Source organism: Sebastes fasciatus, chromosome 20, assembly GCF_043250625.1.
Source record: "Sebastes fasciatus isolate fSebFas1 chromosome 20, fSebFas1.pri, whole genome shotgun sequence".
Taxonomy (NCBI): domain Eukaryota; kingdom Metazoa; phylum Chordata; class Actinopteri; order Perciformes; family Sebastidae; genus Sebastes; species Sebastes fasciatus.
In genome coordinates, this window is record NC_133814.1 from 19,345,083 (window position 1) to 19,368,918 (window position 23,836).

General features: G+C 42.2%; 2 protein-coding genes across 5 annotated transcripts in view; one reads left to right on the forward strand and one right to left on the reverse strand.

Annotated features, from left to right (window-relative positions):
- dock1 (dedicator of cytokinesis 1) overlaps positions 1 to 23,836 on the forward strand; it is a 214,321-nt gene that overhangs the window by 79,594 nt on the left and 110,891 nt on the right. For all 4 annotated transcript variants that reach the window (XM_074619550.1, XM_074619551.1, XM_074619552.1 and 1 more), the window contains exons 26-27: positions 4,520 to 4,647; positions 7,289 to 7,384. In XM_074619550.1, the coding sequence (XP_074475651.1) occupies positions 4,520 to 4,647; positions 7,289 to 7,384 (224 nt within the window). The remainder of the gene's footprint in view (positions 1 to 4,519; positions 4,648 to 7,288; positions 7,385 to 23,836) is intronic.
- insyn2a (inhibitory synaptic factor 2A) overlaps positions 13,949 to 23,836 on the reverse strand; it is a 34,542-nt gene continuing 24,654 nt past the window's right edge. Inside the window, exon 4 of the mRNA XM_074619560.1 lies at positions 13,949 to 16,055. Within this exon, the coding sequence (XP_074475661.1) occupies positions 15,872 to 16,055 (184 nt within the window). The 3' untranslated portion in view covers positions 13,949 to 15,871. The remainder of the gene's footprint in view (positions 16,056 to 23,836) is intronic.

A 23,836-nucleotide genomic window follows, 5' to 3' on the forward strand; every position in this document is an offset into this window, starting at 1 on the left:
TGCTATTCATTATGCGTTACATTCTGCTGTTTATCATTCGGCCTTCAGCAGTATTGACATTTGGGAAAGCTTTAGACTGTATATGTGTGTGTGTGTGTGTGTGTGTGTGTGTGTGTGTTGTGTTTTATTTAGTCCCAGTTGCTTGTTAAAGCTGTAACATTATCTGTGAAGTAGAGAGATGGTATTGATTGTGAATTGAAATCCATTGCTGCGTGGCCCTTTAGAGCTGCGGTTTCTCTCCACCTTGTCGTTATAAAGATTGGTATTTGAAGAGTACTGTTGTTCCTGTAGTCTGCCGCTGCATTGGTGATGAGTTCACTCAGTGTACTGCTTTTTTTTTTGTTCTTTTATATAATTTAAAGTTGTATTGAATTTTCTAAAAAGAATATCCAACACACACACACACACACACACACACACACACACACACACATGAGAAACCCTGATATGAGAAAGGAAGTTATATGGTTACAATAATATGGTGGGAATTAGTGCAATTATAGACGTACTGCACCAAACCATCAGATTCCTGTCAAGGTTAAGTTGCTCTCTCCGGATATTAATCCGCTAAAGCTGTTCTTAAATCATATCATTTTTCCAGTTCAATCTTCCCAGCATCTTTTCACATGCAACAATTCCCATCATTTGTTCCCAACAGAGTTTCAGTGTAAGTTTAAGGCTCTTAACAACATCTTAGAATCAAGCGAGGAATACACTAAATGCAAATTTACTCAACTGCACCATTACAGTTTTGTCCCCAAGGAGACATAACTTCGGTGATCTTTAATTCTAACAATTCAGCCATATAAACAGAACATTTCTCCACAAGGGAGAGACTATGGGACATTCCCATAATGCATGCATGTATGTACTGTGTTCTGTTTTACATTTCCAGCACAAACTGACTTTAATTAGACTCATTTTATTGAGTCTTGTAGGGGTGTAATAATATCTATGAAGTATTTTATATTGAATAAATGTGCCTGTGGCTTCTCTGATATATTCCCCATTGCTGGAAAGAATCCTCTACAACCCAGGTCTTTACAAACATTGCTATTTACCCAAGGACATACAGACGTAGGCAAAGTTGTTGGTAACCTTCCGTTAAAGAGAGAAAAACCCACAATGGTCACTGAAATAACTTGAAACTGACAAAAGTAATAATAAATAAAAATTTACTGAAAATGAACTAATGAAAATCAGCTGTTGCTTTTGAATTGTGGTTCAACAGAATCATTTTAAAAAACAAACTGATGAAACTGGCCAGGACAAAAATGATGGTAGCCCTAGAAAAGATTGAAAATAATGTGACCATAGGGACATATTAAACTAAGGTGTGTCCTGTAAATAGCATCACAGGTATCTTCAAACTTGTAATCAGTCAGTCTGCCTATTTAAAGGGTGAAAAGTAGTCACTGTGCTGTTTGGCATCATGGTGTGTACCACACTGAACATGGACCACAGAAAGCTAAGGAGAGAGTTGTCTCAGGAGATTAGAAAGAACATTATAGACCTTCATGTTAAAGGTAAAGGCTATAAGACCATCTCCAAGCAGCTTGATGTTCCTGTGACTACAGCTGCACATATTATTCAGAAGTTTAAGGTCCATGAGACTGTAGCCAACCTCCCTGGACGTGGCCGCAAGAGGAAAATTGATGACAAATCGAAGAGACGGATAATACGAATGGTAATCAAAGAGCCCAGAACAACTTCCAAAGAGATTAGAGGTGAACTCCAAGGTCGAGGTACATCAGTGTCCGATCGCACCATCAGTCGCTGTTTGAGCCAAAGTGGACTTAATGGAAGACGACCCAGGAGGACACCAAATCATAAAAAAGCGAGACTGGAATTTGCCAAAATGCATATTGACAAGCCACAAAGCTTCTGGGAGAATGTCCTTTGGACAGATGAGACAAAACTGGAGCTTTTTGGCAAGTCACATCAGCTCTATGTTCACAGACGAAGAGATGAAGCATCCAAAGAAAAGAACACTGTACCTAATGTGAAACATGGAGGAGGCTCGGTTATGTTATGGGGCTGCTTTGTTGCATCTGGCACAGGGTGTCTTGAATCTGTGCAGGGTACAATGAAATCTGAAGATTATCAAGGCATTCTGGAGCGAAATGTGCTGCCCAGTGTCAGAAAGCTTGGTCTCAGTTGCAGGTCATGGGTCCTCAAACAGGATAATGACCCAAAACACAGCTAAAAACACCCAAGAATGGCTAAGAACTAAACATTGTACTGTTATGAAGTGGCCTTCTATGAGCCCTGATCTAAAACCTATTGAACATCTGTGGAAGGAGCTGAAACATGCAGTCTGGAGAAGGCACCCTTCAAACCTGAGACAGCTGGAGCAGTTTGCTCACGAGGAGTGGGCCAACATACCTGTCGACAGGTGCAGAAGTCTCATTGAGAGTTACAGAAATCACTTGTTTGCAGTGATTGCCTCAAAAGGTTGTGCAACTAAATATTAAGTTAAGAGTACCATCATTTTTGTCCAGGCCAGTTTCATTAGTTTGTTTTTTAAAATGATTCTGTTGAACCAAAATTCAAAAGCAATGTCTCATTTTCATTAGTTAATTTTCAATACATTTTTATTTATTATTACTTTTCTCAGTTTCAAGTTATTTCAGTGACCTTTGTGGGTTTTTCTTTCTTTAACGGAAGGTTACCAACGATTTTGCCTACGTCTGTATCTCATACCACTGTGGTGCTTTATGAAACGTTATTGGTAGTTGTAGGTCATACTCTATTGGGTTTTTTTCCTTGATGGAAGTGAACTTTCCCTTTTAACAGAATGTTTAATTTGTAAATATTTCAAAAGATGGGTTAGTCGCTCCAGATTGAACCCTTTTGTTCTTGTTCTTTTCTTTTAATATGACATTTATCATCATCATTACATCAGTACATCAATAGTACATCAATACTTTGCCCTTGTGAGAAGTGTTAGACTGCATTTAGAGGTGTTAACGTCTTTATTTTCCTTTCTTGCAGCGAGGTTATCAGTTTATATTCTCTCCACGAATCTGAAAGTTATTCACTTAACCTCCTAACCGATACTCCGCATATTTGTATTGAACCAACCTAACTCCAGTATTTGTCCCTGGGCTTTAAATGTGAACCCACCACACACATACACAAATGCCACTAAGATTGAAATCAGAAGGTTTAATAAAAAATATGATAATTTGGTGGCAGACTGCCTCAGGTTTACCTCCCATGAGAATACTCTCTGGCTTATCTCTGCTGTCCTCCATGTCCAATCGCCAACCAAATTCTCTTCCCTCTGCATATGGAAATTCACTGTTTGATGTTTTTTGCGTGAATATCAGGTGAAATCTTCTGGTTGATTTTTTTGTTGTGTTGAATTAGTTGTAACTGTTAAGAAAGTTGTTGTTTTCCGCTGCCTTTACTTGCCATTTTAGATGCAAAGAGGACATAAAGAAAGGAATCATTCTGTCATCTATACCCCTGCGAAAACAGTTTTATTAAACGTGTTCATACTTTATCTTTTCAAAATTACAAGGTTTGACATTTAGTACAGTGGGCTGCACGGTGGTGCAGTGGTTAGCACTGGCGCCTCACAGCTAGAGGGTTGCAGGTTCGAATCCGGCTTGGGACCCTTCTGTGTGGAGTTTGCATGTTCTCCCCGTGTTAGCGTGGGTTTTCTCCGGGTACTCCGGTTTCCTCCCACAGTCCAAAGACATGCAGGTTAGGTTAATTGTGGACTCTAAAATTGCCCGTAGGTGTGAATGTGAGCGTGAATGGTTGTATGTCTCTATGTGTCAGCCCTGCGATGGACTGGCGACCTGTCCAGGGTGTACCCTGCCTTCGCCCAATGTCGGCTGGGATCGGCTCCAGCCCCCCCCCCGCGACACCTAACGGGATAAGCGGTTGCAGATGGATGGATGGATGGACATTTAGTACAACTACTGCTGTTACCCGCTGGGGAAGTAAGAGGTTAGCTGCTTTGATTAAGGGCACCACATCAATGGACAATACTGGAGAGGGATCAATATGGCCAGATTGTTCACGCCGGTGTTGAGATATACAGTGATTAGTTGAGGTGTCGGCTCGGTTGAGGTGATTATTTCTTTTCTTACCTGATATTTCAAGCGAGATTTTTGATTGGTTGTAGGCCTGTCATGATAACTAATTTTGTTACGATATATTTTCCCAATAATAATATGTGATAAACGATATTATTGTCATTTTAAGACCATTTTATGCCACTGATATAATGATAATATAATAGCATAATAATGCAAGAACAACTAGCACTGTAACTATTCCAAGGGATTTTGTAATATTTTGCCACATTCAGTTTAATTAATAAATTAATTCTGTATATTTTTTTAATTTAATCCTCCGAGCTGCGAGGAAACCATCAACAAGCTGCATGCGTTTTCATCGAGAAGTGTGTCGAGAGCATATGCTGCAGTGCCTTGTGTGATCCATCATCTGCTCCGTGTGTTGATCAGTATTGTAAACGTGTGTAATTTGCTGGTTGTCCCCGCAGATTGCCGCGAGATCCTCCTGCCGCTGATGACGGACCAGCTGAAGTTCCACCTGGAGAAGCGAGAGGAGCCGAAGGCTTGCTGCCAGCTGCTTAGTGACATCCTGGAGGTGCTCTACAGGAAGGATGTGGTGAGGAACACAACTCTCCAGCTTTGTGTGCTTTTATTTCCCTCTGGGATAAACAGTAGCGCAACAAGAGGATCCAGGAGTCCCTCCATAAAGATGAAGCATGTTTTCGACTGTGGTTATTTTACTGAACAGCTACTAATCAGTGTGCTGTTCTTGATTTATTTTATTGCCTTGCATGCCCTGAAAGGAGCACATTTTACAGCACTGTTAATTTACTAACCTGTAGAGTTGGTGCTGAGCTAGTAAACCAATCACAGAGCCTGGTATGCAGCCAGTATAAAATCACTTTTATACCATTACAACTTCCCAGAGCCCAAGGTGACATCTTCAAATTGCTTGTTTTGTCCAACCAACAGTCCAAACGCCCAAAACTCTCAGTTTACAATTACATAAAACTTGAGAAAAGCAGCAAATTTTCACATCTGACATTTTTTCCTTGATAAATACCTAAAGGATCGTTCACATGCCACGTTTTTTGTGCCCTCAAATCCATTGCTGTCAATGTAGACGTGTGGAAGACACGCTCGAAAGCGTTCCCAAGCCTTCTCAAGCGCCTATTTTTCAAGGCGCGATTGGTGCGTCCTGAGATAACTAACTTTTCTAACGCAGCAACGTGCACCGCATGTTACGTGATGACGAACAACCAATCACAGCCGGCAGATATCTTTTCTTTCCTCCATAAATATGAGCTTATGGTACATATAGAGTTAAGTTAATCATTTTAGTGCAGGGTTACCCAGAGCTTTATATCTGTCCCACGGATTATTTTACTTGCTTCACCCTTTCTGTCCAAGGATGTTACAACATCCGGTTGAAAGGTCAGCCAAACTGACACACACAAATCTTGCAGTATCAATTTATCTTTGTATTGACTTTGCTTAGTTTAGTCAGTGAGGCTTACTGCTAAATTACCGCAGGTTTTGGTTGCTTAGTACCGGCAGGCGCAACCTACCAAGTACCTTGGATAAAAGGATGAAAGCGGCATTTTTAGATGCAACATGTGCCCCTTAAATAACTGTAGAATTACATTCTGCAGATAAACTAATGGATTAATCACCTTGTTTCGTTCCTGAAATTGATTTTCACTGTTTTTCACTCAGTCCACATCCCTCACTCTCTGGCATCAGTCTCAGACCTCACATGCACACGATAACACACACACACATACACCCAAACACTCAGCTGCTTCACGAGTGCGTTTCATCCTCTTCCATGCCCAGACACCTGATGTCCTCCCTCAGGCCCTCTCAGACTCCCCTCACCATTGATCACCGCGGCCTGGCCTCCCACACTCCACTCTGCCAGGGATTATCTCCCACTTGCTCTCCGTATCACACTCCTTCTTTCTTCCTGCCTCCTCTCCCTGCCTCGCTCTCTCTTTCATACCTTGTGATTGTGTGAATGTTTGTGTACGTGCACACACCCGCGTGCACGAGTTCTTCAACCGCAGAAAGAGCTGTGTAAATTATTGAAAGTTTAGGTTGACGCTGCAGAGCTCGGTCTGCTTGGAATATTCCCCCCACAGACAGACAGGCAGAGACAGCGAGAAACTCACTAATAAGCAAATCCATGGAAAATCATCCCACTTATGACAACGGTAAAACTGCCCCATGGGTGTTTCCCCCTCCAAAAGCTAGGATTCACAATATATAAATAATTTTGGCTGCATCAGTCATATTTGTCTCTTAGCACAAAATATCCTCAAAGTATCTGCAGAGTTTCAAGTACTTGAAGAGCATTATTAACATTTGTTAATCTATTTATAAAGACAAACACATTATTTGTTTGGTCACCAAAAAGCAGTAAAGCAGTCAGTTGTTTTAGTTAGAAGGAGGTCTCAAAAAACGATGTGTATTTCATGAAATTAAAGGAGGAAAACCTTTAAACAGTGTCAGGAAATTAGCTTTTTAGCAGTTATTGGTAACAGGCCTGTCACGATAATTACGTTAGACGAATCGTACGAGATATGGACATGACCTTGATCATTTTTGCTGACCTTGATATTGCCCGTTCTGTTTACAAGCATGTTTGTTTACATAAGAATGTCACCTATATGATGCCAGAATAAACAGCAGGGTTTTCCCTACAATTGTAAGACTTGGGCGTAGTGCAGACTTTGCACATTTTTGTTAACAGAGCCCGAGAATTCATTTTATTTCTTGTTTTGGCTGTGTAGTATATTTTATTTAGGATATTTTAATATTTTTTTTCACATTTAAATTTCAATGTCTGAATATTTTTAAGAATTAAAAGTGAATTGCTCTTTTTTAAAGCATTATTATGCTTTTATATTATCATTATATCAGTGGAATAAAATGGTCTTAAAATGACAGTAATATCGTTTAGCACAATTATAACAAAAACATAAATAGCAAAACAAAAGTAGTCATCGTGATAGGCCTAATTGGTAATGCACCTTGATTTTTTTTTTGGTCCTTATTCTATGGTGATGTATTTTTCTTATTTGAGCCAATAACTGACCAGATGTACATGACGAGCTTTGACTAACAGCCTCTCAAAATTTGGGTTTTAGGGTCAATTTTCACTGACACTCGACAATCAGTCACTCAAAATCTATTGTAAAACAGATGGAGCCACCAATTTTGAAATGTAAGAAGTTAATAATTGTATTTTGTTGCAGGGTCCCACCCAGTGGCACGTGCAGGTCGTCATGGAGAAGCTGCTGAGGACCGTTAACCGGACAGTCATCTCCATGGGCCGCGAGTCCCCTCACATCGTAAGTTTGTCTGATTCTCTGCAACTATTTGCTGTATACCCACAACTAGCTCTCTTTCGATCTGTTTTCTTCTTCTCCTGGTTATCACACACATACAAACGCATACACTTGTGCACGCACACTCCAATTTCGAGGCCTCTGTACCACAACCAGCTTAACTCCCACAGGCCCACTGCAACTCCCAATTCCATTCCAAAGCTATCGTTAAAGGTAAAGTCTACCTTGGCAGAAAGCTTTCACACAACCTCAATCTGAGGCTGCCTTTGATCTGCTCATATCTTTCTCCAGCCTGTTGTTTGTGTGCCGATCTCTCTGCGTGTGTGTTTGTTTTGCTGTTTCACGATTTTTTTGTGTGTGTGTGTGTGTGTGTGTTTTTCCTGTTTGTTTGTCTGCTCCCTCCCTTATTAGAACATTTCTGATGCTCTGTGCCGTGCTGTAATCTAATCACACAAACCGTGCAGCTCTTCCACTGCCGTTAGCATCCCTCTCGCAATCATTCTCTCAGCTAGAGCTCGGCAGCAATTAATACACTATCAGTCATGGTGTAAATATGCTCCCTGCCTTATTTCCGTTAGCAAAGCCTTCATCCATTTTTATGAGTCCAAAGAGTCCAATAAATGTCAACTTCTGTATTAACTGGGTCATGAATATCAACCCAGGTATTCTCTGACTCATTCCATTGTATCCTGTTGACGCTTGTATTCAATAGAGCTGCATGTAGCTTGTGATGTGACTTTGAAATGGAGACTTGGGTAATAAACATGTAGTTTTTTTTTGATTTTATGATGAAGGAGAGTCCTCTGAGGGCACTTTTACAGCTCACTTAAATACAGCAGAGTGATGAGAGAGACATTTTGTCCGGACTTCAAGCATGCATAGGAAGCTTTTGCCTTTATTTTTTAATAGAGATAGTGATAGTGTTGAAAGGGGTAGAGAGAGAGAGGATGACATGCAGCAAAGGGCCACGGGTTGGATTCCAACCCAGGGTCGCTGCAGCAAGGACTCAGCCTTTGGTACATGGGGTGCCCGCTTTACCACGTGAGCTACAGGGGTGCCCCAACAGCGCTTCTTTTGAAAAGTAATTCGCCTTCAATTTAGCAAAATCCTGCTTTATTTTTAACAGATATTTAACTAACGTTAAATTGCATTTTTTAAAATGTCCTTGCGGAGCTCTGGTTTTTATTGTGCTGTTAAACAACCAGACAAAGCTGAATTTGTGGCTTCAACAACATGTTGAACATGCACCCAAAACAAAAAGTATAGTATAGTTTCCATCGCCGACCTACAGACGAGGAATCCAGAAGAATGTGGCTGAGAAACCTAAACTTGAAGAGACCACCATAAACCCTGTATGTGTGCTCATTTCATTTAGGAGGAAAACCCGACACAGCGTTGTAGCGTTTGTTTAATGACAGCCAGTTACTATTACTATTTTCTGTACTGTTTAAAATGTAAGGCAGTTGATGGCACGGAGTGCAGGGCAGCATTAGATTAAAATAGTTTAAGTACGGTTATCTGTGTGTAGAAAATAGACTAAACCTTGTTACTGTGGAAGTACTGATCTGCCTCAGAGCTTTTCAGATTGTTCATTGCTTCACCGTCTGTAGCAACAGAGTCAATAAAGTAGCTAAATATGCTAGTGTAGGTTATCTGAGACCACTTCTTCAGGTCGTCCTCCCATCCCTTGATAGTAGAAGGCAGAGGTATGATCACGTTATCCCGTTTGAGGTGTATTTGGTGATGTTCCCACATGTTTTACTATATTTTTTAATACAATCGCTCATTTACCATTACCATGGAAAATGCCAGTTTCGTTTCAGTGACACGACGTGCCGGAAGTTTCGCTCATAATTCACGCAATGCATCATGGGGGCTAGGTACAAGGTGGATATGATACTGTCTCGTTATATTGATACTGTAACTGGTTGGCGTAGCATCCTTTCTCCTCCTGTCTCGGGTTATTTATGGTGTGTGTGCACAGCACCCTCTCCATCTGGGGAGCAGCAGGAAACAGCATCACCTGTTTAAATGGACGCTTATTTGCTTTTATTACCCGTCACTGAGCCACACCAGCAGAGAGTGATTTAAAAACAGTACCCGGCGTTATCACACACTGATCATCCAGCGTTGTGTTTGTGTGTTACGTCTCCGTGTTATAAAGCGTCCTCAGCGCTCATCCTTCGTCCCCCTGTGTCCTGTCTTACTCATCTTCATTCTTCTCAGAGCAGGGTTTTTTTCTCTCGCTGGTATTTCAGCAATGCACCAAGCTAATCGCGTAAATGGGGAGCCCTCTGTTGTGTAACAGATCGCCGGCGTGCCTCGCGCTGCATAATGTAAAGCTAATGAAGCTGTGAGCTGAGCGAAGGCCTCCCTGCTGCCCCCGTCTCTCCCAGCCAGCTGCCTGGAGGGGGTCTAGGACTCCCACCGACTCTCCCTCTCTAGCTCTCCATTCTATTCATTGCTATGCCAGGGATACACTCTCAGGCGGGACGGTGGCGGCGCAGACAGTTTGAAAAGTCGCATTTTGAAAAGAGGTCGTACACCGGTAGATATTTAGCGGCTCACCTTCTGCTCCTCTTTCACCGCAGTGGGTTTCTTTTAATCATGTATATTTCAGATATGGTACTCACCTACCACTTTGTCTAAAAGGCTATCAACGCTCATGAAGGCAGCACACGACCGGCCTCCTCTCTGCTGTATTATACTAAGTGCATCCATTTCAGCAACTCCCCCCCCCCCCCCCCTGTGGTGTAGGTGAAATGGCGTTCCCTGCCTCCAGCTGCGGCTGCTGAATGGCGCGAAAGCAGACGAGCCTCCTTTCTGGTTAATGAAACAGCTCTACTCATGACCTCCTTTGGCCTTTATCGAAACTATCTACTTGGTATACATGTGCTGCAGCTGCCCTCTACTTTACTTCTCTCCCCTATATATAGCTTGCTTCTATTGTCCCCACTGACCTCTCGCCTTTTGTCAGTGCCACTGTACTCGATTGCCTTGACATTTCCAAGTACCTGCATAATATTTAGCATCAGTGTGCAGAGTGTCCTTTTACCCAGTGGGAGTTCGAGGTCACATCAAAGCCTTGTCTTTTCTGGAAGGCTCTTTAACTCAAACACTATACATTATACAGTACTTAGGGACAGAAGCTGCATTTGAAGCAGCTCCCCAAAATCCTTTCTTCGTGATCAATAAGGTTGAAGCGAATTTTAACAGCTACGAGACCCAGTTATGCTGCTGGAAGTGTCGTAGCTTTCTAATCAGAGGGCTGTTGTTGCCGCCGCTGGGCACTGCTGCCTACTCTGCAGGCAGATTGCGCGCCGCTGCTCAAACAACACCGCAGCCAACCACCGACCTTGTTCCACTGAGTGGCAGCCTCTTACATTTAGATTTATGCATTAATGTTCTACTCTGTCTCCAGCCTCTCTCCTCTCTTCTCTTCTCTTTCCTTTCTCCTCCTGGAGGTGGTGGACACAGAATGTTGATGAGAATGATCACAGTGACGGCGTGGGGGCGTCGGTTTTGTTGTGTGTTTGTCGCCGCAGTGCTACGCCTGTTAGCGACTCACACGGCATCGCTAACACATTTGCATCGTCGGACATCCCAGCAGGCTGGATCCTTTATATTCATGTCCACCCTCACGCAGGTTGAGATGAGTCCTTGTGAATACATTTACATTAGGATGGTAGCGGAAACATTTTTGGCTGTCCCTGCTGAAATTACCAAGTTCTACCTTTTATGCCCTTGAATTACATTTTCCGCAAGTTTGAAGCTGGATGAGCCCGGCAGATACTCACAGTGAGGAAGCTGCAGCTGGAAAAAAAAATTCTTCTTTTAAAGGGGCTCTGTGTAAGAATCAGAAATTGCTTGTTCACAGTGACGCATACACACAACTTAGACGTGAGCGAGCATCGGTCAAAACAGTGAGGCGACACACACGAGACTGAACGTGATTGACCGCTAAAACCACAATATCACTATATATTTCACATGCTTGGCGGTAATGTAAGCTTACCTGCCCTATATGAATTTTGCCAACTCTAAGTTCGTTTTGATACCCAAAACCAAACGAAGGTCCCTCTATGAATCGAAGGCCTGGTCGATTTTGATCCTAGTTTTCCCCTCGACGTCGGTCACATTCCTGTTTTGCAAGACGGGCTTCACTAGATATGACTTTGTTTTTTTTGTGCTTCCGTGGAGTTTCTGTTAGAGACGGAGTTTCGGTGGGGGCTGGTCGTCGACTCCATTTCTAACTGAACCTTTGCTATCGTTGCACACTGTTAGTCCTGTTGCAGAGCTGAAAATAAAGCCACTCGTGATGTCATGACGTCACATCCGTTGGATTTTCCCCGAAAAAAAATGGCCCACATTCTTCACAATAAAAGCAGGCTGATAGAGGAAACCCAGAAAGTCGCTGAAGGTCTCATTTTGTAGGTTAAGTTACAACCTGTTCACACATTAGCAATAAAAAACATTTATACGTGTAAAAACTTACATACAGTCCCCTTTAAACCAAACGAATGAAACAAACCGGGGAGTTTTGAGGAATAACCGCCAACAGGTTGCGGTGATAGTTGGCCGCAGTGCTTCATGGTTATTTTGTCGATTTTCCTGCAGTGTGCAGAAGGACCGGAGTGGAAAGCTGCAGGGGAAGGACTTGTGCTATTGATTGACAGTATGGAGCTGACCGGCTATAGGGGGCCGGAGCTCGTTCTTTGCTGCATGCGTCTCACTGACTGAATATGTTGCCACATCTCTATGGCGCCTATTCAGATTTGAATCTTCTCCTGTATCCGTGGCTCTCTGTATCGCTCACTCTCTTTATCTCGGTCTTTATATCTGTTTCCGTCCACATATTTCTCTCAGCATCTCCTTGCTTCTCTCTAACTCTCTCCGTCTCTCTCTCTCTCTCTCTCTCTCTCTCTCTCTCTCTCTCCGGCTGGCCAGACTGCTGCAGAGCTCTTACAGAAAAGAAGCATAGTGAGATATGGCACTGAATCATAATGCCTCAAACGTGCACTTATCACTCACTCGCTGCACCTCTCCTCTCTCCTTTCCTTGTGCTGAAACTTTGACTGAGCGTCCTCTTGGGGTGTATCGACCCTGCGACAACTCATGTCAGACGTGTGCTCGTTGTCAAAGCTGTGCGAGAACCGCTGGGAACTCACGTGGCGACGCTCGTCACCTTCAAAACCGTAGAGGACTGCGGTTAAAGGGGTGTAAGAATGCGAGATGTGAAGCTGCACTGGGTTTCTTGTTTGTACCCTCAGTACTGTGCTGTAAACATCCACCCGAGGGAAGCCCCGTGGAGATGGCCCTGCTACTGTACGGGAGAGAGGACGGGGGGGGGGCAGCGTTGCCCTCGAGCAATGATGGCTCCTGCAGCTTTATGCATCCATGTGAGGGTGACTCTGCTTCTCTGGGGCATTTACTCAGAGCTTTGTCCCCGGTTTACCTCGCGGTTTCACCTCATTGCTGGTCTGCGGCAACATGAAGCAGCCGCATGTACGCACACAAACGCATGGACGTGCCCAAACGTCCACCGACGGCATTAAAGTAAGGATAGCGAGGGCAAGAACTGTGCTGTGAGTGTAAGCTTTGGATGTAAGGCAGGTTGGCTGCGTGCACCTGAAGCCCGTTGCTGCTTATCCCTCGGTTGTATTCTGCTCTCGTTTTGTGCCACCTCCACTACATCAAAGAGACGCGGGCCCAATTTCTAGGTGGATTTTCAACCTCATCTCCTGCTTTTCATCACATAAGATTGTCGAGTTGATTGGTTTGCATACAGAATTTTCAAACTAAGCCAAAGTGAAATCATAAATTACAGGGTTGGTTCACCCAAATTACAAAATAAACATATTTCCTCACTTACCCCATAGCAGTTTAAATAAATGAATAAATAAATAAATACATAAACATGACATTAAATGTACCAAAAATAATATTAAAAATAAATGTAGGCATTAATTAATTGATAAAATGTGACATCAATATATATTTCTGTTTTAATTTGCTTCTTTATTTATTTGCTTTTGTATTAATCTCCTATTTGATTTTCCCTTTTTATGTATTTATTTATTTTTGCAGGTTCCGTCCTCCATATAGTAGTGCTTATCCATGCATATACTGTAGTTTTAGTTTTGTTTGCCCAAAGTTTGAGATATTTGTCTCTAGATATTTCTGCTGACACCTCATTGCAATCGATGTGAAATGACATTTCACTTCACAGCATTGAAAAAAATTACATTTATGATTTTGAAAAGTGGCACATATTTACAGAAACACTAACACTTGATAATTCAGACTTCACAATCCTGAACACATGTAATCTAAACTGCTGCTAACTGCTAGAAACCATCAGCGATAAGTGAGAAAATATCTGTTTTTTATCATTTGGATGAGCCGACCCTTTAACCGGTATTTACCTTGACAACTTAATATGCTACTAACTGTGCTACGCAAATGATACTCAGTCTTCTCCAGACTTTGAGAGCTCTGTAGATGTCTGTGTTTATTTTTCATATTTTGCATAATAAATATCTTTATTTTTTTTTTCTTCTTTTTTAAAAAAAACAGTATAAAATACACAGTATTGCACATATTAAATCAATTGCACTTCTTTAAGGTACAGATAAACATCTAGTTCTCTCTCGATGCTACAGCATAACTACTGAAAGAAACCTACCTGGCATGTACAAGAGTGGAGGAGTGAATCACATGTTTAGCCAACAGAAAGCAGCACGTTGGAGCGCGTGGAGGTCAAACCAGTGACGTCTAGTAGTTTGCAAAGGTATCGTTGTGACAGTAGATAAAGATGCTCCTTTTATGCCCTTGAAACCATTTTGGCGCGTTTCCTGTCTTTTGGGGCAGTGTGTTTTTGGCTTTGATAGTGATTTATTCTCCTGCAGGCGCTGTTTTCTCTTCTTTTGGCTGCTTTCCCACTCATTAAAATGGTATTAGCCCTATTAGATGCTATACAACATATATTTATATATAGTAAATGCAAATATTATTTCTGCTGTACATAGTCTCTGAACCCTGTATAGAGTTACTCCATGAGCTTTTACTATACAGTCGAATAGATGGGAAGCGATGAGCAGGAGCTAGAATTTAAATAAAGGGGGGGAAAACAAAACAAACTTTTTTCGTCATTCTCTTTAAAAATTCTTTAAAAGCTAGAAAATATCCTGCAAAATGCGAGGGTTGTAAAAAGCATGCAAGGCTACACGCCTGCCACCCTGCACTGTAGAAGCCCTGGTTGTGATCAGAAGTGGCACATTCAGTCTCTGGCTTGGTTTCAGTAGCTTACGGAGTAGCTGATGCAGGATACTGCAGCAATACAATCACAGCTATCTTCTGTTTACCCCTCACATGTGCTAAGAACCAACGTTAGTTTTTATACTTGGTGTCGAGACTGAAACAATAACAGATCTTTAAACTTAATCTTCTGTGTGTTGAGCCAGAACTCTCTACAGTTTTATGATGTTTGATTGTGTGGACTTACTTTAGGGTGTTGCTTTTTTTTAATGACTATATGCACTGTGAGGTTAGTAAGAACGGAGTTTGATGTATGAAAAAGAAATGTACCTCATGTGCGCTGTAGTTTTTGAAACACACAGCCCCCCCTCACTGCAGCTCAAATAAATATATTCCACTAAACCTTAAAGTGAATGTATATAGATATATATTTATATAGAAAAAAAGTACATTGACCTCTAACTTTGCAAATGTCATTAAGAAAATAAGTGTTATTTATTCATTCTTTACTTCAAAGTCAGTTGATTTCAAGGAGACATTTTTAGAGATGGGTAGAAAGTTGATCATCCAATAAACTTCTTTTGTCCTTTAGGTCTCTTCTTTAGATATTATGAAAGTCTTCAATCTGCCATAGTTAGTAGGTGATCTACACGTGTGACTCAAAATAGTTCTTTTTAATTACTCTGGAGAAAAATGTATCCTGAACAGTGTTAATTGTGCTTTGCAGTACGGTGATATGCTGTTGATGTAGACCTCAGAGCATCGTGGTTGAATTGCCAACCTCTCCTGGAGGCTGGGAGGAAAAGACAAAGTCCCGACTGGTGAATAGAAACGGAACCATTACCACAGAATAAGACCCCGTAGACGTCGGCTAGAAAAATATATGCAAATAGACAAGAAGGAAAGCAAATTCGTCGTCTCACCTTGCTGATCTCCAAATATGTCGCCCCGGTGTAATTTCACACCCTGCTTGAAGAAATTAGTTCAAAATAACTCTCAATCCATTTTTTGGTAAGCGTGACATTTTGAATTTTCCATGGAATCCACACTTGTGTCCCATTACACATCCTGTCATATCCAGTGGTGGAGCTCTCCATTAATACTGGTCTGTAAAAAAAAAAGCCGTGGAGACGCGATTAAACAGAAGACAATGGATAAAACCAAACAGATGTGGACGCATAAATCCTGTGCATCAGTGGCGGGGGGGGGGGGGGAGGAGACGGTCCTGTGTTTTCACAGGAACCAAAGTTTCCAGCGAGCGTGCTTCTTGGAGTCAGCTTTGGACTTGCGTTTCGGGGTGGAGGTGAAGGCCTCCTGGGGGTAAGGCAGGGAAGGGAAGTGGCCATCCGCCGAAGGGCAAAGCCTCATCATCAGCGGCTGCAGCTTGTCCTCCTGCTGCTTGAAGTCCAGCTCCACACTGCAGCAAAGAAACAAGAGACACACAATCAGCTCAAACACTGCCGCATGCTGGGATTAGCACCACCTCATCCGAGTGCTATTACAACACACGCTAAAGAATCTATATTGTATTGCGTTTTAGCAGAAAGCCTCCCTATTTTCTCGTTTATTGTACTGCTTGCTGCTGTTAATGCAGCTCTCTTCATATGAGTCACATTAAAGCCCACCATGCTATAATAATCCCCGTCATTTCCAGAAAGACTTTTACTGTGAAACGTTTGCAGAATTGATCAGAATGAATGAACCACTGAGTAATAATAACAGTATTTCCCTCATATTCACAGATTTTATTGTGAACCAACCTTTACTTCTTTGAACAAAAGAAGCAAACCTGCCAATTATTTGAACACTGGCTTTAATTTGAGACATTTTGCCGTGCATATTCCTTCTTTCATCACTCAGGTTTCCTTCCCCTTCACGCTTCTTTTAATCTTGACGTGTTTAGACTGCCACGCTCCCCCTCTAACCATTTTAAGTATCTACGTTTTGGCCTGTTCTCATTGACCCCTGCGCAGGCATCTGTCACAGCACTGCTCAGCCTGGTAGCGCGACCTACATTTCTCGCTTACTCCATCCTTATTTCCCAGAAATATCTCTCAATTTAGACTGTATTTGATTGCATCTGGCTGCCCGCTTTGGCTGCTGCTGCCGCCGCTGTTGTCGTTTTTTTTGTTATTTACATTCTTATCGTGATTCATAAAGCAAGAGGGAAGCCCATTAGTATTTTTCCCAGTGAGGAGTTCTGGGTCACTGGAGGGGCTGTTGAACCGAAGATCATTTGCTTTGCTAAAACTGAGATCAGAGCCGGGGTATTGACGTGAGCCTTTTAGGATTTGAGTTTATATCATGTTGCCTTGATCCCTGCACAATATTACAACATCAGCAAAAAGGTATGGATGCAGAGTGAATTAATTCTTGTACACAAACAGACTCTTTTTCCTTTTTTGGAGTGTACTCCACGTTTCCCCCAGGGGGGTTGGGGATTTATCTGGACCAGCCATCATTGTAATCCCACGCCCGCGCACATCTGACTACTAGGTTCTGCTAAGTGAAACTCAGATTACAGCCTCAGCTGCGGTAAGTGTAGAGGGACTTTAATCTGCTAAAGCCACTAGCCTGAGTCAGGCTGGTGGGGACTCTGATGGATAGACTCATGGCCTTTTTCCATACACATGGGCTGGCTTGGTTTGACTCGGTTTGACTGGGCGCATCAGCCCAGCATAGCATCACAACAACAGGGCTACCCGCTTGAGGGTGTGTGTAACCATCTAGTAGTCAAAGGAGTGGCTGTAAAACGGTGGACAAACACACAAAGAGATTCAGTTAAGCTGGGCATACACTGTACCATTTTAGTGTCGGACCGAATTTCAGCTTCGTAAGGCGCCGTTTGCTGTGCAGTGTACAGGGGGGACAAAGGACGGATTAACTCCTCCCGACCACGGGCTCTCGCACAGTTGAAGCAGATCTTTATTGACAACTGTCAACAGCCAGAACGGTCTGCAAATTTCCTATTTTGTACACGTACAATGTGAGCACATAAATTGTTAGCTTTGGCTTTACATCGCAAACTATCTACTCCTACAGTAGGAGTAGGAATAACACAACAACATTTCTAAAATCGTACATTGTATACCCAGCTTTAGAGGCTACAAATGTTTCTCTCTGATCTCCTGCACAGACATGAGTTCAGTCTCGCAACACATGCTTGTTTGAGGAGGAGAAGGTGGCTCATCACAGGTCAGCAGCAGCTGGCGAGACGTCACTGCAACCCGTTTGGAAATGGGTCCGGTGCACTTCGGCCCGACTCCGGAGATAGTCCATCTCGGGTGTGGCGTGTCACAACTCGAGGCTCTAAAAACTAGTAATGGAAACTAAACTCAGCGTGGCATGGTTTGACTCGGCGCAGCCAAAAGTAGCAATAGAAAAAAGCCCTATTACATACAGTAATGGCAGCAGGATCCACTTCATACATACTGCAGTTTGCCTGGCTAGACATCACCGTTTACCATTGTGAGAGATTCAGCAGTGTCAAGGTGAGCTGGGCAGTCGGCTGTCAGCTCAGATAGAAATACAACGCATCTGTAGCGATTGCCTGCTGCTACACAAGACATCTCTTTTGAGAGATTTTTAATAAGCGACTAGTTTTTAAAATCTACATTGAATAGAATTTCATCTCAAAGCACTGGATATTAGTTATGATTAGTATTACAGGTGAACAGTAGGTGCAGATTATTCTGTCTGTTGCATTTCAAAGCTTTGCCAAATGATAATTTCCAGGATAGACACGAGGCGTTGAAGGTGGGACAAAACAACACATCAGTTTTTTTATTATATACGTTGATGCCTTTGGAATTGATTAAAACAGAACAGACGTGGATGTGGGTGTCTGACAGTGACTCAAGTAAATGTAGGGTGCTGAACCAGACACTCAGCACTTTGCATTTGTTTGACTCAGGCCTTTACACAGGGCCAAGAACACTGCAGCTATTAGCAATAAATCACAGGCTGTTAATTACACTGGTATAAATCCACTTCACTTTGTGTGAAGTCTGTTACAGTTTGTGTGTGTGCAGAACCTTTTGTCTGCATGTGGAAGTGATTGCCATGTGTGTATCAGTAAATTAGGCTGGGTTAATTTCCAACCTGTATGGAAATTTTTGGAAATGGTTTGGTTCATGTAGGGACAATGAGAATGCTTTCATTGTAACAACCAAACAAACACACCGGGGCTGCATGGACAGGAGGTTCAGTGCAGATCATGCACGATAGTTCACTGAAACGGACCAATGAATACTTGACAGTCCAGGTGACGACTCCATATTTCCACATCTTGTTTTGTTTGTGAACCCAAGATTTGTAAATATGTGTGAACCTGAAATGGACTACAACTAAAAGGCAAACATTGAATCCTTTGCGATTCTGTTTGGTTTGTTAGGAATAACCTTGCAGTCCTTGAAACCAAATGTTAAAGGGATAGTTTGGGTGTTGTGAATTGGGGTTGTATGAGGTACTTATTCTAATAGAAATCAGACAGGACTTACAGCATGAAAGCAAAGCAATGTACTGCTGTGGACGGGGGCAGCAACGAAACGTATTTTAACCACCTAAAAGAAAGGCTCACCTAAAAAAATCGATATCAGTTAAAGTGTACGCTATATTTGTAGTATTTTCACTTCTTTAACCTGACACCAGACAGCCCTTTTCGACGGGGAACTTAACCGTTATATCCATCTATGGTTTCGCCAAAGCCACCAGACTCCGTTGACAAAAACAATACTTTTACACCACGGGGGTTGCTGGTCTACCGCTGCATTGATTGGTTGTGATATTGTGTGACTTTGGTGAATTCGAACTAACCAAAGTCACACAATAACAAACAAACTAATCGATCGAGGCAGCAGTAGACCAACAACCCCCGTGTTCTGCAAGGTAAAATTACTGTTTTTTTCAATGGAGTCTGGTTGCTTTGGCGAGAGCATAGTAAACCACTTCAGTTCCCCATTGGAAACATAGACTGTATAGCTTTCTTACGGCAAAGTAAACCGCCGTAAATATTCTAAATATCAAACTGATACAGATTTTTTTAGGTGGGCCTTTCTTTTAGGTGTCTAAAATACTTTTTGCTGCCGGCCCCGTCCACAGCAATACATTGCTTTGCTCCTGTGCGGTAACACCTGTCTGCTTCAACAAACTGGTTGCGTGCCGACCGCCATCTACTGTAGGTAATAAAATGAATATGAATAAGTACCTCATACAACCCCAATTCAAAACACCCAAACTCTCCCTTTAAGCCCTGCGCATGAAATGTCTGTGTTTTGTTTGGCTGAGGATTTCATTTTGACACTTAGCCAAATAAATTTGTCCCGAGGTTAGCTCAGTAACATCTCCAAAATATCTTTGAAGACCTAGAAAATGCAATTCATGTCTCGATATCGTTTCATCGTCGCACCACTTCACCTCTCTTTACTCAAACTATTCAAACTCCTTCTGGCGTCCAACTGGTCCAAAATTCAACAGCCAGGCTTTTAGCGGGTGTCAGGAAAAAAAGACCATATTACTCTTTTTTTTACCTTGCACCGGTCTCCAGTCACATTTAGAATGGATTTTAAGATTTCAGGAATCACAAATAAATTGGCTCCATTTGAGACCTCCGAGTCCACCTGTGCACCCCAGAATGGACCCACAAGTCTGCCAATAAGCTTCTCTCTTCTTCTCTTGCTAAATTTCCTAAAAACCTGCCGCTATAATATGAACCTGCTTACCCTGACTTGTTTTATCCACTCAGTCTTTACATTTACTGATTAATTTTTATCAATGCTCTCTTACTGTTGATGTTATTTGTTTTACAATATCTATAAAAGCACTTTGATACCAGTTTTTAAACGTAATTCACGGTCTACTAAATTAACAGGCTCTTGCGGCTCATATAAGTGTAGTAACACAGCATCAAAGGATTCTGTGATCAATGACTGTGTTTTTCAGTCTAATGAGTGTGTGCTGGTGTCATACTGTAGGTGAGGCAATATGCTGAGTGTTTCAACGTGCCTTTTTCCTTCAATTAAGACTGCGTAACGGCACAAAGACACACATCTCTCTACTATTTTTGGACATCTTCAGTACTGCAGCTTAATGCTGCATCAATGTTTCTCTCACACACACACACACACACACACACACACACACACACACACACACACACAGATACACTATAATGGTGAGAGGATTTTCCCTGCTCTTCAGTGTAAGCCTAATACTGCTGAGACTGTTGTTGCATCCATGGCTCAAGGTTATTGCCCTGCATGGACACACAGCCATTTAACCAGGAAAAAAAACTATTGTTTTTAATGGTACAATCAGTAGATGTATTTTCAATTCATGCTCTGCGGATATTCTGTACATTATCAGTGCATTTTGTATGTGTGATATCAGATAAACCACCTCGTGCTCGGCTTGCGATTGTATGGGCGGGACCTCGATACCGCGGCTCCACCGCCCGATCACTCCTGCGCAGAAGGAGGAAGTGGATGCCCGTCGTCATCTATACTGTATATACAGCCTATGGTTCAGTTTGAATATGTGCTTTGACCTTTATTGATTGTCAATCCCTCCCTCTCTGCCATGGTTATTGTCAGATCTAATGCTACGCTGCCCAGTCAAACCACAAGACATGATTTTCAAAAGATCACATCTGAGCTCATATGCAGAAACCCTGATTGTACGATCTGAATTTGTAGCCTTTATTAACATGTTTACATGCCTCATCTGACATGTTTAAGCTTTGTTTACACCACTTATCCCACTTGATACCATGTATGTGATGTCAGATTATAGGTCATTATTCAGTTACAATTTGAGTGCCCTTTCACGCTCACATGCCACCTGTATTTTTCAGGCTTGGTAAAGCTCTATAGCTGCATTGTAGTCAGACTAAATCCTTAAACACACTTTCTCAAAGATCCTCAGTGTACATATTTGAACAACCTGTAGATTCATGACGCTCTGAAACGCAACAGCGGACCTGGTAGCTGTTTATTTTATCTTAGCCGGAGTTATTTTTGTGGAGCTTGAATCTTTTACTCTTTAATTAAATGTGCTGCTCTTATCGAGGGGCTTTTCAATCTGCCGGGAGAATCATACAAAGAAGAGGTAAAGTGGCCTGTGGCTGCGGAACAGCATAGCTAGAAATGTCACTGAAAAGGAAAAAAAAAAATCTGCATAACTTCATATGGGGAAAAAAAAGAAAAAGCAGAGTGAAAAGATAATCATCTCATCTTTGAAATATACTCCAAAGGCCTTTTAATGAAAAATTTATTAGTCTCCACACCCGGCCCAGTTATCAGCATCTCCATATGAAACTGTCACAGGCCCCGCTGCGTCGCTCCACATTTAGATTTTTTTTTTGCTGAATTTTGTTGGCATTTTCCTGTCCCCTAGTCGCCGCTCCTCCGAGTGTGTTGTTGGATTGGAACAAATTGAAGAAGGCACTTTGGACCTTGTCAATCTTTAACCTCTCTCCCACACTTGTTCTGACTCTTGCTTTGTTTCTCTCTCATTCACTCCCATGATTTCCCTGTCATGTTCCTGCTCTACAAAAAGTCTATATACAATAGAAACTAAAAAAACCTCATCGACATACACACCTCTCACCTGCCCTTTTACCCACTTTAAACATCTGTGAGTCTTTATCTCTGGTCGTCACCTTCATCCTCTCCCCTGTTTCACATTCTCACCCTGCCTTCCTTTTCTTTTGCCTTATCTTCCCCGGATGTGAATGTGCTCTTCCCGACTGTCCTCGCTGTCCCTTCACACTGTCTGTCCTACCGAGGATCACTTTTGTAGCCATGGTAACCAGCTTGCCACCATGTTGGAAAACATCATTATGCTTGCACAAAAAGAGATATCTTCCCCCGGCTGAGTCGTGCGGCAGGACAGCCTCGCTGCTCAGTAATTTCCATATGTTATAATGTAATCAGCTCCTCAGCCTTTAGCAACGCTTAATTGATTTTCATAGCCTCGCACAATAGAGATTGCAGATTTTTTTTTTCCCCTCCTTTTTTAAACACCCATTCTTTTTTAATATTATGTTATTTGCACTGCATACAGTGTTATTCAAAGAATGTTTTACCATCAGATAGTGAGTTTAATGATCAGCTGTTGAATTAATTGCAAGCTAATGACAAAATTAAACTGATGGGAAATAACTATAGTCCATTGTGAGCAATGATACCCGGTGACAGGGACCTCCGCGATCGCCTTCCTTAATCACAACCACTTAAATCTATCTCCCTGTTTGATCAGCACATTAGCCCATATAAATGCAGTGTGAGGAAAATGAGATTACAGGGTTTCTGCGTCGAGACGCATCACGACTTAATGCCTGTGGTTTTGAAATAAGTGGAATGCATTTCAAATCCCCAGCTTTTTTTTTTTTTTCGCACCATCCTTTCTGTCTCATTTTCTTCCCATCCAGCCTCTCTCTCTCTCTCTGTGTTTGTCTCGCCGACTTCTGTTCTTCTTTGTCATTCCTCCCCACCTTTCTCAGTAACACATATTTCATCACCTGGCACACGATGGAATGAATTGCAATAATCTTTTTCATCCCCTTTCTCACCTATTCTGTTTCAATGTCATGCACGTTGTATTAAGCGTTGAATCCCCAAGTTCATTTGAACGCACACTGTTAGCTGTTAGGAGGAGATAACGTATTCTGGAGGAACCGTGAGACGGAGAGAGAAAGTTACTGAGGGGAGGATAAAAAGAAAAGGCCGACTGAGTTCAAGACGGTTCGGAATGAGCAAAATGAGCAAAGTGGTACCAGACAAGGACAAGAGACCAGCAGCTTGTGTAGTCTGTTTGAAGTCCATGCCTATAGGCCACAGCACCGTATTGATCTGGTGCTGTTGTTATGCTAAGGACGGGCTCTGTGATGATGCCATGTACTTGATTATGCTGAAGAGTGCATGGCTGGCTCCTTGCTGGGCTGCGTTAAAATGATTTATGAACCCATATGTCCACTCCGGACATGAGACCAGCTACATCATAAACGCAAGTGTTAGAGGTTTGGCCATGACACAAAAACATGTGCGTATGCACAAAGACAAATCCTAATAGATATCATAGACAGCTGTTCTTCCCACGTACAGTGTGTGTTCCCCCATAGCTCTGCTTCCTTCCCTGTGTTCCTCCACCTCCAGAGAGGTTGTTTTCATGGAGATCTAAGTAATTAGATTGCTATTTAAT